Source organism: Diachasma alloeum, unplaced genomic scaffold (assembly GCF_001412515.2).
Source record: "Diachasma alloeum isolate Michigan unplaced genomic scaffold, Dall2.0 Dall_scaffold_00315, whole genome shotgun sequence".
In the NCBI taxonomy this organism is placed as follows: Eukaryota; Metazoa; Arthropoda; class Insecta; order Hymenoptera; family Braconidae; genus Diachasma; species Diachasma alloeum.
Window position 1 is genome coordinate 1088110 of NW_021680454.1, and position 19012 is coordinate 1107121.

The 19012-nt window shown below is 37.3% G+C and overlaps 1 protein-coding gene across 1 annotated transcript in view; it reads left to right on the plus strand.

Annotated features, from left to right (window-relative positions):
- The window catches only part of LOC107040044, a 53805-nt gene that overhangs the window by 10983 nt on the left and 23810 nt on the right, over positions 1–19012 (plus strand). The window contains exon 2 of the mRNA XM_015259961.2: positions 13258–13501. Within this exon, the coding sequence (XP_015115447.1) occupies positions 13376–13501 (126 nt within the window). The 5' untranslated portion in view covers positions 13258–13375. The remainder of the gene's footprint in view (positions 1–13257; positions 13502–19012) is intronic.

The following is a 19012-nucleotide window of genomic DNA, read 5'->3' on the forward strand; positions in this document are numbered from 1 at the left end:
CTTTGAAAATCTGAAAAAAAAAACTTTTTCTGTTTTCACTTTTTCCACATACTTTTGAGAGTTCTGAATAGCCCGTCGCTTAAATAGTTGGAATCGACGTTCACCCGGCTAAAAAATTCAATTTTGGCGAAAACCGACTTTCACTCTGACCCTTGACCCACGTGAATTTTCCTGATTTTTCATCAATTTCCCTGAAATAATTCTGAATTTTCAATGCGAAAATTCCTTGTAATTTCAGTGGAAAATTTTTAACAGCAGAGCTTTAGTCTGAATGTGGAGTGAAGGGGGAATTGAGATGTAGAAAGGAACAATTTAATAGCATCGGATCGGTCATCCGAGCGAGATCCCATTGGGGTTAATACCACACGACCGGTCCCCGCGCAAAAACCCGGTGGAAAAAAAACTTATCGCCAACCAGTTCGAATTCTCGTTGAAGCTATCTTATAAAGCCACCGACCTTAACGCACTCTGTTAAATCGCCTCAACTGTCCTCACTCGGGTTCATTCCTGATCGAGATTGTTGTACGGTATCGACTGATGCCCGTTACTTCCAGTGTGACACGTTTTATGCTTTCCGAAAATCTCGTATAACTGACTGAACAGGACGGTAACGTCAAAACTGAATTATCATTATTAAGAATGGAATTGTAAATTCATTATTCAGTATTGACATTATTTTTTTAAATATTTGGATTACTCGGAAGAAATTGAAGTAGCTCTACCCTTACGGTAAATTCAAAGATTATTGAAAATTGCCAAAAAATGCAGAAAACTCGATTAGATTCGGAATTCTAATTTTTTTCTCAATTTAATTATCATTTTGGTTTTTCAAAGAAGAAATGTTTAATAATAGGATTTAACCCATTGTCTCATGTAAAAATCAACATTTCCATTGTAATCGTAGTTGTAGATGTGAAAAAATCAAGAATTTTTTTGACACTTCATAAAAAATAATCCACCGTTTTGCAAACAAGTTTTATTATTTATTTACAGGAGGGAAATGTTTGAAAAAATATCAATATTTTGCGAAATTTAATTTAGATAGTACTGACTGGGTATGAATTAAAAAAAAAAATTTCCATGCAATTTAGTTGAAAAATTTAAAAACTGAAAATATTCAAAAATACAGCGTAGCCCGGCCGAAGGGTAGAGCTACTTTAATTGCTCATGCAAGTGTTGAAAATTTTAGATTGAAATTTCCGAGACGAGTAATTTCATTCAATATTTTTTGCCACTCGATGAGAATGTCTAGAGTAAAATTAGGTGATCCAAAACTCAGCAAAAAAAAAACAAGAAAAAACTCATCAATTTTCATATTCTGGAAATTTTCTCCTCAATTTCATTCACAATTCTATATTTTTTCTCTCGCTGTCAGCAAAATCATCTCATCAAAACCAAATAAAATTCTATTTCATATCAAACTCAAAATTTTGTCTCCAAAAAAATCACTCGTAATTTACAATCGACGATTTTTCTACCAACTATTCCTCAGAAAATAATAACATCACCTAAACGTCGATAATACCTTCACGCTGCGATGATTCTGATGCGTGCAGTGTTGAAAAAAAACCCATATGCAACAGAGTGTTCTCGTCTCGTTTGCGCGTGAGCAACGCTTTCCCATCGGCGCACGGCTGAAACGCACTTAATTGCTCTGGCCAACTTTTCATCGGTATCGGTATCGCTAAGCCCATGTGTGCACACTGTCCGTGTGTTGATCTAAGCGGAACGCATGATCCGAGGGTCGTGGCGTTTGTGAATTCCGCGGAAAGTCCGTCGACAAAGGGAGACGATGCAAACGAGCATGTTTTCCCCGATGCTTTTGACTACTTTGTTAGAGAGGGGAAAAAAATGATAGTTCCGATAGAATACCCCTCTCTGTGAGCGTATCCCGGCTCGACCCGCGGTAAACGGAGCGTGAAACGGTCCCTGCCTCGACGAGTCGGTTTAAAACTATTACTTTGAGGGGGGGACACTGTCGATAAAAAAAAATTGAATAAAGAGGGATAAATTGACTGGTATGTTCACACGCATTCTTTACTCACTACATGTGTCGCGGTCTGACATTATGTCTCTGTAACCACCGTAACATTTATCGGTAATTGTTGTTCATTCCTTAAATGGCGGATTTTATTGATTGTGTCGAGAATTTTTACAGGTCATTTCTCAATATCGTAATAAATCCCTGTCGAAGGATTTTTTATTATTTTTGTTATATTAATGGAAAAAAACATGGGCAATATCTCGAACGAATGGAGAAAGCAAGGTGGTTTTCATGAGTACAATCGTCTCGCGTCGAATTTTCATGAAGCCCGCCTAACAAGCAAAAGAGAATTGAATACCATTCTATGAAACACGAATAAACGAATCATAATTGTCCAAATCATTTAGGTCAGAGGAAAATGGAATAATTCTACTTTCTTAATATTGCGATTACTAAATTACTAGAATTATGAGATTATCTCACACTTTTGACGTTAAGGATAGGAGAAACTGACTGCAATATAGTGAAAATGATGATCGATTTTTTCACTTTGAACAAATAATATTAATATCCAAACACAAAATTTCTGATATGAATAAAAAGAAGCTGTGACTGAATATTCCAAATGAAGTTTTAATTTTTAATTTGGTGCTGATAACACGAGATGACAATATTCTAAGCGCGGAATTATATTGATGAGATGAACAACAGATTAATTGAATTACCGTGTGAACTAACTAAAAATTGATAACAGTGTGGGCACGCACTTTTACCAGAGTATCAACAAACATTGAATTCCAGAAATTCACACTCCAAAGTGTGTTCTAGAAGGAATTGAATCGTAATTATGATTTAAGTCTTATTCAGTGAGCGTAGGACTTAAAACATGAGAAAATCATTTATTGTAATATGAAAATTGAACAGCTGATAAATTGGGACGAATGATTCTCATCGGTCGTATTGCTTTCTGCAATGAGAATGATTACAACCAATTGAAGGAACAGCAGCACAAATGGGGGGCACTTGGAGTTGACGTGAAATTCGGACGGACAACCACGTTGTCTTTGCAGTGTTGTGAATTGATTCTCGGCAATCACCATTTGTGGTTTAAGGCTTGCCGTAGACACCTTTCTTCACATGAAGAATTCAGAAGGACTTCACTCGAAGCTCACCTTTACCCCTCAACAACTGTAATCGCAATATCCATTCGTAGAAAAACAATACGACAAGAGTGCGAGACCATGAATTTTTGAATACAATAATTTTATTACAGTTTCTTACATTTTGTTCGTGAATTCATCTGGGAACTTGTAACAATTTCCGTTACGCGAGGTCGACGGTAGAGAGACCACTGCACGGAGAGTAAAGAAATTCCATCATGGCATGGGAACCAGTCCGATATCCGTTACCCGGCCGGACGGATGGCGAGGAAAAAAATCATGTTTTATTTGCACAAGTGTACCACCTCTCGCTCCGGTCTCCCTCGATTTTTCAAAATTCATGGCGGATGAAAATTCACGCGGAGAACAATTTTCTAGAAAAATTCGTGTGCTGAGCTCTGCGAGCGATTCATAATCCGCACACTTGGAAAAATTATTGTGTAACACCAGAAAAATCATGGCATCTCCAATAATTTTTCTGGCGCTGAACGACAATTTCTCTGGTGAGAGCAACAACAGGATGTTAAGTCACTGAAAAATGTCCATAAAATGATATAAGGCCGTGACTATTCGCACCATTGCGTGAATCACTCCCGTACACTCCATACACTCCACGCATGCGTGAAGTTTGTGTGTTTCACGCAGCCGAATTTTCATACTGCTGTGTATTTCACGCAGTTGAAGTTTCATACTACCGTGTGTTTCACGCCGTTGAAGTTTCATACTACTGTGTGTTTCACGCCGTTGAAGTTTCATACTACTGTGTGTTTCACGCACAGTAGTATGAGTGTAGGAGTAGTAGGAGTGTACGCGAGTGATTCACGCAATGGTGCGAATAGTCACGGCCATGATATAACTCCAATCATCAGCGCTGAAATTCAATTACCCGAAGGAATAAATACTGCGAAAATACGAAATAAATCCTCACGTGTCTAAGATGTCAGCAGTGGCATTAATTATAATATCACGTGTCCACGCAAAAGATCTATTCCACCCCGCAGTATTGCGCAAGCGAACGAGCCACTCGGCTTTTCAGAGCGAGTCCTTTGGCTCTTGTATTATGAAAATAAAATTCAAACCATTGAGATATCTTCATCTCGAATGGCAGAGGAAACTCGTTCGCATTCAATTGCAATGCTAATTTTCGAGCAACTCATCCACGTCCTTTGTTTGTACAAAAGACCAGAAGATATGATTTTTTATTTATTCAAACTTCAAGCACTCCAATTGATCTCATCTTCCTCAGTAAAAAAAACGCGATTGATGCCACGGAAATTTGCCTCACAAATTTCGCAAATAACAACAGAGAACAAGTGAGCAATTGCCCTTGTATTGCATATAGTATAGTTATTTCTGCTAATAAATTAACAATATGCTTCCGAATGGTTATTTTGCCCATCATTTCCTTCTATCATGTATAATTCATTGTTTATTTCATTTTATTAAATTAAAAAAGATGTCTTTTCAACTAATTTTGTCAAAACTTTGTTACAATAAAATGAATAAAATGAAAATTTGCCTGAAATTCAGCCGAACAGGTTTCTAAACATCTCAATTCATGTTTGAAATTCAGACAGATTTTCATTTTATTCAGACGTTTTTTAGTGTCTGAAAAATGTCTACAAAAGGTGTGCGAAATTCAGACATTCGCTTTTGCTGTGAAAAAATTGAAGTTTCCATATTTTGTTTTTACGCAATTTGAAAAATTACCCCGAAGGATCTCCGATTATATGAATATCAAACCTGTCGATCTATTCGCATATAAATTTACGCAATAAATCCGGCGTGTGGGTTACAACGGGAAATGCATATACATTTCTCGATGGCAGGTTCGTCGCGCTACGACGCCTGTGGCTTGTTATGAAATTTTTTTTCCCAATAGACTCTCCAGACGGCGAGTGCGACCAACACATAAGGTGATCCCTCATAATACATTGAACGTGATACACTAGTGTCACCTCGATGGTACCTCAGCACTCGTGCTTGCACTCGTTTATTTTATTTTTCCTTTATCCACACGGGCTGCAGCTGTGGAGTGAATAGAACTCAAAAGTTTTTTGTTTGATGAAAGTCAATGGAGCGCGTGTTGGCAGTGATCGAAGATGTTTTTCTTTGTATGGAACGTCGGACGAATTCCGTAGATCAAGTTTAAGAATCTGGAAGAATGTGCCAAAAGCCGTTTTCACCTTTTTACTTAATTATTGATTGTCGAAAGTTTGAGATTTCAAGTGGTTTTTAATCGCCAATTACGTCACAAGGGCGCTTGAGCGCTGGACCAATCACCGAATGGCTCGAGCCAACCTAACCCAATCTTCGTGTGCGCCGCATCCAATCGATGGCGAAAACACCATCCAAAACGAATATCTAATGCAGCCTCGCTTCATCAAAAATGAATAAAAATAGGTGTCTCTGCGCTCAAAAGGATGCTGTCCTTGACACACTAGTTCGGATGTCAATCATCTTCATTAATAAAAAATTAGAAAAAAGAAAATGATTTATCGAGATGCCAATACTGATTACAAAAATCCCTAGGGCGAGAAAACAAAAAAAGTGTTCGCACTCATGTTGGAGCTGATTTTCATATATAAAAGTCAAGGATCCTCATGATTGCGAAACAGAAATTTCAATTACTAATTCAATTAAAAAGGGAAAAATTAAAAAACTGATAAACTATAAAACTGAAAAATTTTAAATAAAAAATTAAGAACCCCCGACGGAAAAATTTATCTCGAATAGTTGGAAATGGAACCAAAAAATTGAAATTTCAAAAATTAAACAAAAATAAACAAATAAAAACAAAAAATTGTTTGGTTTCCCTAAAATTTCTCAAAATTTAAATACATTAATAAAAATAATGATTATTCCGATGTATCAAACCGAAAAGTCCACTAAATTCCCCCAAATAAAATGAAAAAAATCGACAAATCTAGTGTTCTGACTACGCATTCTCCATACACCTCTCGCAGGATTATTCTAAATCATTTCAAAATTATGCGTGGCTGCATTTCAGCGTCGAGAGCGCCAATTTGCATAGAATTAGCATGAAATTTGCCCAACAGCAGATAGACGCGATCCTTTCAAATCACTCGGTTCAAACTGCATTTTGAGAATTGAGAAATAATTACGTGACTCGATTATTCCCCATTCCCGCCTCGCACATTTTTCGCCCGCTTCCCGATGTTCCTAGATCAATCGCGTGATCTGTGTCATCAATTTCACGGCTATTCGTTCACAATGCCGAACGATTTCCATTCAATCGCTCTCAATCCAAAGCAAAGACAGAAAAAAATGTTTTCACCCGTCCTAACGTACACATATATTATTCCAGTGCCATCGTCAGGGAACGAGAACTTTCGCCTCCAACTTTTCGTTTGTACCCCGAGCAAAATGCACAAGCGTATCCGTTCTGTTGGGTTATCGAGTGTCGAATCAACGTCCAATTATATGTGCTCCCAAGCAACGTTCACCTTACACTCGCTCCTTGGATCATAAAGTAAAATATTGATTGAGCGAATAAAATTAGAAACTCCGAGGGATAAAATTAATGAAACCAATAAATAAAAATGCTAAAGTGAAACAATATAAATGCATTAAAGTAGCTCTACACTTCGGCCGGGCTGCGCTGTACTTTTGGATATTTTGATTTTTTAAATTTTTCAACTGAATTGCATGGAAAAAATTCATATTCAGCCAGCATTATCTAAATTAAATTTAGCAAAATACTAATATTTTTTCAAACATTTCCCTCTTATAAATAAATAATAAAACTTGTTTGCAAAATGTGGATTATTTTTTATGAGGTGTCAAAAAAAATCTTGATTATTTCCCATCTAATGACAAAAAAAATCAGATTTTAATCTTTGATTACAATGGAAATATTTTTAAACATTTCTTCTTTGAAAAACCAAAACGATAATCAAATTGAGAAAAAAATTCGAATTCCGAATCTAATCGAGTTTTCAGCCATTTTTTTGGAGTTTTCAATAATCTTTGAATTTGCCGTAAGGGTAGAGCAACTTTAATGAAAACATATTCTTCCAAACGACGAGAAGAAAGTTTCTCGAGACTTTACGTGTCTCTCGAGACTTTATGCCTATGAATTCCGCGTGTACACGAGAATAGTGACACTGGAAAATTTATAATACATGAAAAATTAATGTCACTGAATCCGTTAACAGTATGAAAAATGGAAAATATAATAAAGCGTATGTCCATTCACTCTATATTTACATGCGTAAGCGCAGCTCTCTTGAGCCGAGAGTCCACTTTCATGAGTCGATGAAAGCCGTTTGCCTAGATCGTGGGCGGGATGCACCCGATATTCGAGCTCCACCCAGTTCACATTCTCCAACGGCAAAACATTATGAAAAAATTTATTGAGAAATTAATTTTCCCTCCGACAATATTCCATTCACTCTCAATTTTTGTGTAAAAAATCCTTTAATAATGAATCGCTTGGTTTTCGTCTGTCCAATGTATCAGAAAAAGTAGAGACTTCCTACGAGAATTGAGGCTATCTTCGCCGATTGTTTCAGCATCTTCGATTGTTCCTGGTCATTCAACCCAGCAATTTTGCGTAATTTCGGAAATTCAGGGGGGAAAAGGGGCTATCGAGTGCTGCCGAAAAATTATTGGCACGCGGAGCTGCAGTTGTGAGAGATTGTTTTTGTGATAGATGGGAATATCGGCTGCATATGCACACACTGACCTAGGATCCAAGACGAGTGGGCCGTCTGGACACCCAATACTGGCATGAAAGTGATTGGGTATCAGATAGAACTCGTAAGTGGGTCGACTTCTCAGCCGTCGGGCCAGCATTCACCGGTATTCGTACGTTATTATTTCTCCTCCATTTATTTTTCAATTGAGGATATACAAGGGGTTCGTTCGAGTTGGCAACTTTTTTTCGAAAAAAATGACGGGGTTTTCCTGAAACTTTGGACACAGGTGGGGTTTTTAGTCGATGATTTTTTGGGGAGTATTCAGGTGACATGGGAGAATTGTTTAGAAGGGATAGTTAAATAAGTTTGTGGGAGATATTATGGTAAATTTCATGAGAGCGATATTGAGTCAGATTTGGGAAAAAAATGGGTATGAAATTTCAAATTTAAGTAGAATTGGCGGCAATTCATGAGTTTTCAGTGGCTGTGAGACGGAAATTTCAGAACTTGATTGAATTTTCAATTTTTTCCATAATTTTCCTGATTTTTCCGAATTTTCACAGAATAATTGAACTGAAAAATCAAATATTTCATTGATTTCTAGATCATTTGGAATATTTGATTTTTCAATGACAAGATTTCCTGAAAATTCAGACAAAAATTTTTAACACTGCGGTGGCAATATATTTTTGGTAATAAATTCGCTATTTGCTTCCGAATAAAATTTCCGTAATGATGTTTCAAAATGAATTTCAATTTTATAATTTTTCATCTTTCCCTGATGGTTCAAATAACTATTGGCGTCTCCCCTAGATGCGCTGTTGACCCTTAGAATCACTTTGAAAATATCATAATCCCCTTCCTCGCCTTCATTTATTTAACAACATTTACAATTTCTTCAACAATCGAATTGACAACTTTGGGATCACGTCTGTGTCGAGAGTTCGTCCGACATTCGGCGCCCAACTCTGGCTTTCGAATCTCAGTCTGCGTTTGTGGAAAAAAACACAGAGTTCAATCTGGATAGGCTTGACAATGTTATAATCCCCCTTCCTCGCCTTCCATTTATTTAAAACCGTTTACAACTTGTTTAACGATTAAATTGACAACTTTGGGATCAAGTCTGGGTCCAGAGTTCGTCCGGCATTCGGCCGAAAAATGATATGAGCCCAAAATTCTTCGAAACAGATAAAAAATTTTAAATTGAAAACTCGTTTTTTCCTTCAGCGATTGGTTTTCTGTGAGAAAACAATGGATTCCCGCCCGCCCACCGCGCCATAAATACCTCGAGAACTACTCGCGCCTCACCCAACCTCACCAAAACAAATTACCCCGAGTCATTTGAGATAATGAAATCACCATTTCGCATTGACCCCAGAATGTTCAAAAACTGGCGAAACAAAAACGAAGGGAAAAAAATCATCGTCCTCTTTCGCCTCCGCCGATAACCGTTCACGGGAGAACCGTTAGCGCGTCGTCGTTCGGCAGTGGCTCCCGCAGGCCTCCCTGTTGTATTACATTGAGATCGATCGGCGTCTGACCTCGTACCCATCAATAACATCCAATCTTCACCTTTGTACTAATATAATCTACATGGATGATGAACAATGTCTCAGTGGAGCATGGGGAATTGTTCATTAACATTTAACATGACCCGATGCCCGAATGTGTGCAACTGTCATTGAAATGCAGGCCGAGCTGTCTCGGGAAAGAATACGACCGCCGGCGTCTCGCCGGGCATCACAATGTCGTGTAACTGTAATCAGTGTACATAACATTGTGTGACCTCCTAATTTCATAAATTATGGATCTCAGTTTTTTTAAGGGGACATGTTTATGGGTTCACTATGACCGTTTATCTTGGGGAAATGTTTATACTGCTGCGTCATCTGGCAAAGTTGTAGAGAATTACAGATTTTTCTAGAAAATTCGAGAAAATTCACCGGTTTTCAATCTTTTGTGTTGGAGTAAATCAATATGGTCTAAACAGTCCGAATATGCGACTTTTAGGTGGTGTCTGTATGTATGTAAATTGTCTCATGATTTTGATGACATTTCAATTGATGATAGTACTATGACATGGAAAAATAGAAGAAGACAATAGTGAAATAAGAATTGAAAAAAGAGAACCCCTTCGGACGCAAATTGCTAATTTATTAGCAACATTAAATATGCTCATTTATAAAAAATTCAATTTTCGAGGTTTTTCGAAAATAATCTTGAATCCTCCTGAAAATTCAAATGACGACAAGAATCTTGCATACTACAGCAATCACTGTAGAAACTTCTGAAAAAATCTAAAAATTTAGTGAGTTTTGGAAAAATCAAAGGAAGAATTTTCTGCGCTGCAAAAAATTTCGAGCTTTCCCAAAAAAATACTGAGGCAATCCGGGAGTTTTATAAAAAAAAATCCACAGCTACAGCCACCTGCAAATTTTTCAGTCGACCAGAGAAAAAAGGTCATAAATAATGAAGACTGTGAAAATAATATTTTTAATTCCACAGATGTTTCCTAGTTCTGTATCTGGAGGAGAAAATAATTCTCCAGCAATTACGTAATTTTTGACATTTCAAATGTAGCGTTATTTCAATCAACATTATTGCTTGAGGAAGTTGAAAATTATGGTAATGATCGTTTCAACTGACAAGATAACGTGTTCGCAAAAATTAGCAACGGTAATAATCGTAATCATGCCGTTTAAAAGAGAAATAATCATTTCAATAGGTTGACTTTTTCACTATTCAAAAATGCATTCAAACAAATTACAGAATTGTCCTTGCAAAATTAGTCTACGAAAAATGTCAACTTGATTTTAATTTTTCTTTCACGACTACAGACTTACCATAAGCCACACACGGCCATCAGCACCAAGAACGGGTTTTACTAGTGGTGTTTCTCGGCAAAAAAAGCTCCTAGACTATATAACCTCGGTTACATTCTGCGTGCATCCTTGGTTGCCTCAGAGAAGGTGGATACTGCCTATTTTGAACTAACCCGAGTTCGTACGTCCGTCTTAACCGAAGATTGCTAACCCCATCACAAACGGAAACGAGTTTGCTATGGGTGTATATATGGCGTGTGGGTATGAGCAACAAACAGTACACAGCGTAACGTAAGAACCGATCGTTTGTGTGACTACCACCTGGGGTCGATGTCCTATCTCAACGAAATTATTGCGGAATTCATCTTGTGGGATGAAAATGTAGATTTATTTCCCTAGGATCAATAAGAGAGCCAATTCTCACCTCAATTCGTTCGGTTTTCGGTACTTGGGACATAAAATATTGGATATTAGACGGCGATAAGAGTATTTTTTTGGCTCATTTGATTATAATTGATTAATGTTCAATGATTAATTGATTATTGATTATAAATGATTATAAACACATTTATCAGAAAATACTTTTATCGTCCTTGTGACATAATGTACTGTTATATCACCGAGGGAGTCAAAAAATTTTTTTCAGACAAGCGACAAAGCTGATTTTTCTGTCTTCTCAGCACAAAATTATATTAAATTCATTTTGTGGAATGAAAATGGATATTTATGTGCCTAGGACCAGTAAACCGCAAATTTTAACCTCAATTCGTTCACTTAGAATGTGGTTTTTGATCTTTGGAACATAAAGTATTGTATATACACGGCCATAAAAGTATTTTCTGACTCATGTGATTATAATCTTGACCTTCGGCTAGGATTATAAAGTCACATTCGTCAGAAAATATTTTTGATGTCCGTGTGACATAATTACTATTTCATCGCCAGGTCGGAATAAACTTTTCGGACCGAGAGAGCCAGAAAATTTTTTTCAGATGACTTTTTATGTTTTATCAGACCGGAATTATTGCTGAATTCATTTTGTGGAATGAAAATGTATATTTATGTGCCTAGGACCAATAAACCGCAAATTCTAACCTCAACTCGTTCGGTTAAAATGCTGTCATCAGTCCTTGGAATATAAAATATTACATGGCGTTAAAAGTATTTTCTGCCTCGTGTGTGATTATAATCTTTACATTCCTCAGAAAATAGTTTTATCGTCCTTGTGACATAACGCGCCATTTCATCACAAGGCCGAAAAAAACTTCTCGTTCATTTCTATTATTGCAATTTTTCATAATCTTCGATCTTTTTCACCGGTAAGACTCCATTAAAAATCCAAAACAAAATTTCTATTTAATGTTCCCACCGTCACTGAAAAACATTAAAAATTGTTTGTAATGCTGATCCAAACGTCTCGTGGAATCTTGCAATGACAAGTGGAATGCAACGTATGATCATAATCAGACATTTGTCTGCTGTGGAATTCGTTCGACAGCAATAGTCATTCAATCGTACATTAATTAGCAATGCCACGTAGGAAGTGGATGAGAACGCTCGATCAAAACGTTTAGTGATCATGAAAAATAATCTGAAAATCTGCGGGGAAAGGTGGAGGTTGTACACGTCCTCGGGAATCAGTTAGTGGAAATTTTTCATGGCTATAATGTCACGTCATTTTCCCCGCATTCGATCATTCGTGTTCATCGGACTCGAGGATGGCGAAGGAGAACGAACTCTGTCGCGATAAACATCCGTTCGGGCCAATTATAATCCAGCGAAATGCGCGAGAGACCAGTCTAATAATCAATGACTTGCACGTGAGCCCCTTTGTGATGGTGAGGTGACCATCTGCTGGATTGTTGAACACGCGTGCCTGATGCTTCCTTTCCGTTTTGTAGTGCTTGTCGTTTATGCTTGAGTTTCTGTAACGTACAGAATTTTCCGACGGATGTGTTATTCCTGCCCTAGAGGTATTAATACTCCATTTTTATGGGGGATATTAATACTGCGAATATGGACATTGTGGAGAGAATAATTTACCCTCGAGACATATAAATGTCTCACGAGAACAATTACTCCTACGAAAATTATCATGTTTTGGTGAAAACTTTCTTTTTTGTCCCAAAGTAAATTGAACCAACACGCCGAAGGATCTCTTCACGGCTGTTTATTCATTCGCATTCATAAATCGTAATCAACTACGACTAGAATAATTTTTCCGTTCCGAATCCGAAGTCATAAAAAACGAATGCACTTTTTCCAAACAGCATAGATGAAGAAAAAAGCCTGAAGAACATCCAATTCCTGTAATAAAGGCCATTATGCAATGTTTTCGATTGCTTTCCTCTCTCTTCATCGCGCTCGGTCGTTTGCGGGATAAAAAATTGCGTCAGGCAAGGGGGGCTATTGTGGATGGCTTACGCAATTCGATCGTCTGGGCTTTACGCAAGCCGAAGTCTCTCGGTCGCTGCCTCAATTTTGATGTTTCTCCTCTTTCACCTAAAGCGGACAGAGACAAATAACAACCAACCTTGTACTTTTAACTCATTCCCACATTTGCATCGAACATTTAATCCCAATTATTCTAATTGTCTTCCGTTTCGTTTGTTTTTTTTTTCTTTCTTTAGAAAGGCGGCGCGAGAATGATCGAGCCCGTGTTGCCTTCACACTTGGCAGAGCCAGACAGCAATAAAAAATCAGGTGTTACCAACGAGTTAGTTATTGATACTGCACTGATAACTGGAAATGACAATGACGAGCGTCGCTGTAGGGCCGGCTAGCCTCGGTGCGCCCCCTACCATGCTTACACCAAAGAGGTACCATTATCAGCAGGGTATGACGCCCAACTCAGCCTCACCCACTCCCACAAAGGTAGAAACATTTTTTTTTCAAGTTTATTCTATAATTTTTTATCTTTCGGTGATATTTCACGTGATTTCACCCTCGACGTCGGTTCGGGGAAGGTCACATGTGAACACTGTTAGAGATTTCTTGAAATTTCAGCCACAGCTTCATCTGAATTCTCAATATTATGAGTTTAAGTTAATTTTAAATGAAAATGTTCATGAAATTTCTCATTCATCTTCAACATTCGAGAAAATTGGATTTTCATGTCAAGTTTCATTGATACTTCAATGAAAGCTTGAATTGTCAAAATCATTGTGAAAATTGAACATCAAATGGAATTGAATTTTTAACAGATTGAGAAAATTTTCTCCTGAATTTTCCCAATTTTTTCGGTGCCGCATGGACCTGAAAATCGAGAATTACTGGAATATCCAAGAAACTAACGAATTCGTCAATGAAAAAATATACAGAAATTTCATGTAACTCTGTCTTTGTTAAAAATTTCAAGTTTTTTCGCTTGAAGTTTCAAGAATAATTTTCTAATCGTGAAAGATGTAAAAAATGAAAGGCCCCCGACGAAAAAGTTGTTCTTGAATTATAAAAAAATTGCTAAATAGATAAAAGTCTTGTTTGGGGATAAACGCGATTCTTTTTTTCGAAATTCCGCGCGAGATTTCCCTGTGTTCACGGACCCCCACTTTCAACCTTCAATCTCGTCAAGCTCTCAAGCAAGAATAATTGTTCTCGATGTGAAATAATTTCATTTTCGTTGAAATCATCGGAGCAAAAACGAAAGTATTCTTTTGAAATCCACAGAGCGGCCAAATCCAGTTTATTAAGCACACAGAAGTTGTAATAAACCGTCCACCTTTGTCTCATTACTTCAGATCGTATTATCACACGGTAGGAGACACGAAAAACTGGTTCTCATTTGTTGGAATTAAAAAATGCCCTGTCGTCGAGTCAGAAACTGAAGTATCTCACGAAGGACGTACTGTCGTTTCGAGAAGCCGTTTTTCAGTTTACCGTATATATTTCATGATTGCAAGCTGTCTGATCACGCTATTCCTCATGATTATTGGAAAATTCTAGTTCTCAATTACTTCAATTCGCTTCCGAATGAGTTCTCTTTTTAAAAATTCTCATTTCACTATTCTCTTCTCTTATTTTTTCATGTCATAGTACTATCATCAATTGGAATGTCATCAAAATTTAGCGTATTATTTCGTTCTGTCAAATAATTCTACATTCAGACCCTCTCAAGACTCGAATTCGTTTTCAGTCCGGGTTTAATCGAGGTTCAATCAAGGTTTAATCAGTGTACAGCCGGGATTTAATCAGGGGTTATTCAGGATTTAGCCAGAGTTTAACCCAGGTTCTGCCAGAAGTTAGTCGGGACCATGAATCAATATGAATAAGTATTCAACGTAACAGACTGGTACCTGAGTTCAATAGAGATAGAGATTTTGATATAAAAAGCTCATAGCGGTATTGTGTAACTTGATAAGCAATAATGCTGTTCTCACCATTTTTCAACTTGATTAAGAAGCCGTTGAAATATACTTTTCAAGCCCTGACTTAATTGCTATTACTGCTGATTCTTCCAGCAATCATGAAAAAACAGATTTTCTCTTTCAAATCGCATAAACAATGTGCTGTAATTAAACGACGAATTGTGCGACCCCCATCATATTCTGATAGAATCAGGAGGGTATTGTTATCAATTTTTTGACCCATGACTAATTCCATTCTGGTGACAATCTTTTGAGTGATCGTTGAAAAATCGATTTTTCAAAAAATATTTATTTTCTCGAAACTATGAAAAATTGAATTTTAATTGGTGTCAAGGAATAGAGATTATTGAAGTCTATATGCATGAAAAATTCATGAAATTCGCTTGATCCTTCATAAGAAAATTTCGCGAAAAAAGTGAAATTGTTAGTTTCCTTCACACAAAAAAATTAGAAACTTGAATTTGAGCTATTGCAAAGCTCCCATTCGGAAGCCAAAAGATCAAAAAAGATAGTTCAGCCCGTTCCTCATCGCAAAGAAAAAAGGTGAAATTCCGATTTCATAAAGAAACGAGTCTCTCAACTTGAATATTCAATTAATGGAAATACCGATGTGGTATTGAAGATAAGACAACTCATATTTTCTCAAATGACTTTCTGTCGTCGCGAAGTGCGTCGAGTTTTACCGTATGACATGGTACGAGATCGCGACATTCTCCTAGGTCCCATTCACGGAAGCTTGATATTTGATTCAATCTTAAACCTCCTCTCCCGCCTTCTCCTATCGCTCGGCAATTCAACGCGACAGAAATTTTTTCGCATTCCGATTGCTCCATAAAAACCGAAAACGAGAGAGAAAAATAACCTCGACTCCCACGATTTCGTCTGTGGGCATGCGCAGAGGCGAGTCGGCCCGTGCGCATGCGCCCGTGCAGTCCGCGCTCATAGTCCGTTGGAGCCGGCGAATGAAGCTCGAAGAGAAGGAAAAGGGGAAAATAGGAGGGAAAAAAATGATGAAAAAAAGGAGAATAGAATCGGTCGGATACCTTCGTGTATATTGCCCTGTGCTTGGGGCTTATACGCAAGTTGTAACGCGCGTTCTTACCTTGTGTAGTTACGTCGTGCCATGGCTATGTTGTGCAACGAGCGTACAGCACGCTAACACGAGCAGCCACCGTGACCCCTCCTCAGGAGGGATGCTTTGAGCACATGCACGATAATGTGACATTTTGCTGCACGAAATGAGGAAATTCCATTTCCTTGTTTGAGAGCTTGATGGGATTCAAGGTTCTCAATGATGTCGGTAAAAGGATCGACAAATTTTTGTCGCTTTGCGATGATTCATGAAATTGAAATTCAGCAAAAAATAACCTTTTAGTAAAAAAATATTATTCGATACGGCCTAAAAAAAATTTATAGCTTATATCATCACAACTGCAACCTCATATTCGCCGGACAATTTTTTTTCGGTATTATGACGAAATCCACTATTGCGGATGATATTAAAAATATCTAGAAACAACTGGAAAATTTCTCTTTTATTGCATACAGTATAGCTATTTTTGCTAATAAATTATCAATGTACTTCCGAATGATTATTTTGCACATCATTTCCTTCTATCATGTATAATTCATTGTTTATTTTATTTTATTAAATCGAATAAGATTTCTTTTCGACTAATTTTGTCAGATTTTCAACTTAGTTGAATGTTATCATCATCATTATTCTTATTATCCCTTTCTTCCGTACAACCGATTGCCATTCACTAGCGATCACTAAAGAACTTGAAGTTTAACGATTACAACGCGTCCATTCGGAAGTAAATTTCTAATTTATTAGCAAGAATTACTACACTAATTTATTTTAAAAATGCCATTGTCTCCTCGTTTGATGCAATAAATGATAGACTTTGCAGTTTCGGCACAGATTACCCTCGCGTTTAGTAAATTTCCCCGAGTCAGCGGCGCAAAATTTGCTATTCGTTCCGCGCTTCTCGCCCCGATATGAATTCCACTCCCCGCTCACTTGACTCGTTTGCTATTCCTCCAACTTTATTCTCCGTGAATGACTCGCTAATCAATTTCCCGTCATCCCCACGTCAAACAAAAGAGATAAACGGACGCGGCAGGTCGTATTTATTCTTTATTTATCCATTATTCCCGCAATTAACATTGTCTTCACAGTTTTATGGGCTCATTAGTACCCAATATTTATTAATATTCATTCACTTCCGTATTCATAATGTTCATTTGTGCCTAACGTCCTGCGGAGTACAGCCTAACCGAGACTCCTAGGGGCCAACGTGCCCATAACGATTCCTCGTTATGTTTTAATGCGTTCCACGTAATCAGTACGCTCGCTCTAACAGAAACGAGTGAAAATAGTAGAATAAAAAGTAGAAATAAAAAGAATGCAACAAAGGTATCTCATGGGTATTACGGTTGCTGTGCAGGTGGTGCTGGAGGTAATTCGAATAGGAGCACTTCTTTGATACCCATTGGCCGTGAAAAACACAGTCCGAGTTAACCTGGGTTGTAATTTTAAATCAAGTGGAACTCATTGAGAGTATCAATTAGATTGAATGAGACGGCCACTTTCCCCGCATTCACAGGGCATCTCAAACTTGTCGATTCAGTTTTTTTTTTTTTGTAAACATTTTTTTCAATTATTATTTTCTTGGAACAACGTGTGATCGCGCTAATTGGCATAATAACGTAGTCAGTTACAAGAATAATTTCCGTTTTAATCTGTATAACCTGTAGAGTGTTAAAATAAAGAAAATTGACTGAATTTTCTGGACAAAGATCTTGGATTCGATTTAAGGAGAAAAAGTCAATGGAATTTCAAGTTCTCTGGAAATTCAAGTAAAATCCCAATTTTTTATCGACAGGAAGACGGAAATCCCATAATTTGTATGAATTTTTGAGTGACAATGATTTTTTTGCCAAATTCCCTTGAATTTCAGGGAATTCCATTAAAATTCTTGGAATTCCAGGAATGTTCTGAAAATTTTGAGGAATCAGGCATTTCAGGAGAAATTTCTCTGAATTTTCCTGATTTTTCATCAATTTTCCCGGAATAATTGAACTGAAATTTACAGTTCCTTTGGATTTTTCCATGAAATTATGATTTTCAATGACAAAATTCCTTAAAATTACTTGAATGTGAAATTTTCTCAAAAATTGAAACAATTGAAAGACACAAACTTCTTTTTGTCGATTGTGAAATTCCATTAAAATTCCTGAAATTCCAGGAATTTTGAAGGGATTCCCTGAAAATTCCTCGAGAAATTTCTTGGAATTTTCCTGACTTTTCTCTAATTTTCACTAATTTAAAATTGACAGTTCCCCCGGATTTTCCCCTGAAATTATAATTTTCAATACCAAAATGCTTCGAAATTTCACTGTATAATCTCCATATAATTTTAAGATTCCGCATCAACTCGAATGCGACATTTTCTCAATACCGAAACAATTGCGAGGAATAAACTTCTTTTTGCCGACGGTAGACGCGCATTCAGGTAAAAATGAGACGCACTCATCCCAGGAAAAGAGCACCACAGAACTGCTTCATTTTTTTACTCTCTTCCTCGAGGAATTTAGCTTTCCCCTGAATTCGTTCTTGTTAATACGAATAATGAATCCTTAAATAGTGTGGGTATGGGTATTATTCTGGAGGGGGTGGGAGCTCTTGAGTGCCCCGGATGACTTTCGCAGAGCGACGAATTAGCTCCGCGTCTCACCTGCTGTAGATTCACGCGTTTTATTCATGGAACAATGGGCGGGCCTCTTTGCACTTCCGGTTTCTACGTTAACGCGTTGAAATAATATTTTACGTCTTCCTCAATTCCTGATGGAATGGGGTATGAATAGCATTCTTCGAAAGGTGCTGTGGGTGGAGATAATTTTTTTTTCTATTTTCTTCCATTATATTTCCCTGCAGTTCAATGCTTTGCTCTCCTTTTTACAACTTAAGATGGGTATTGTAGTTTATGACATGAGTTTCAGGGGAAAATAGAGAGTG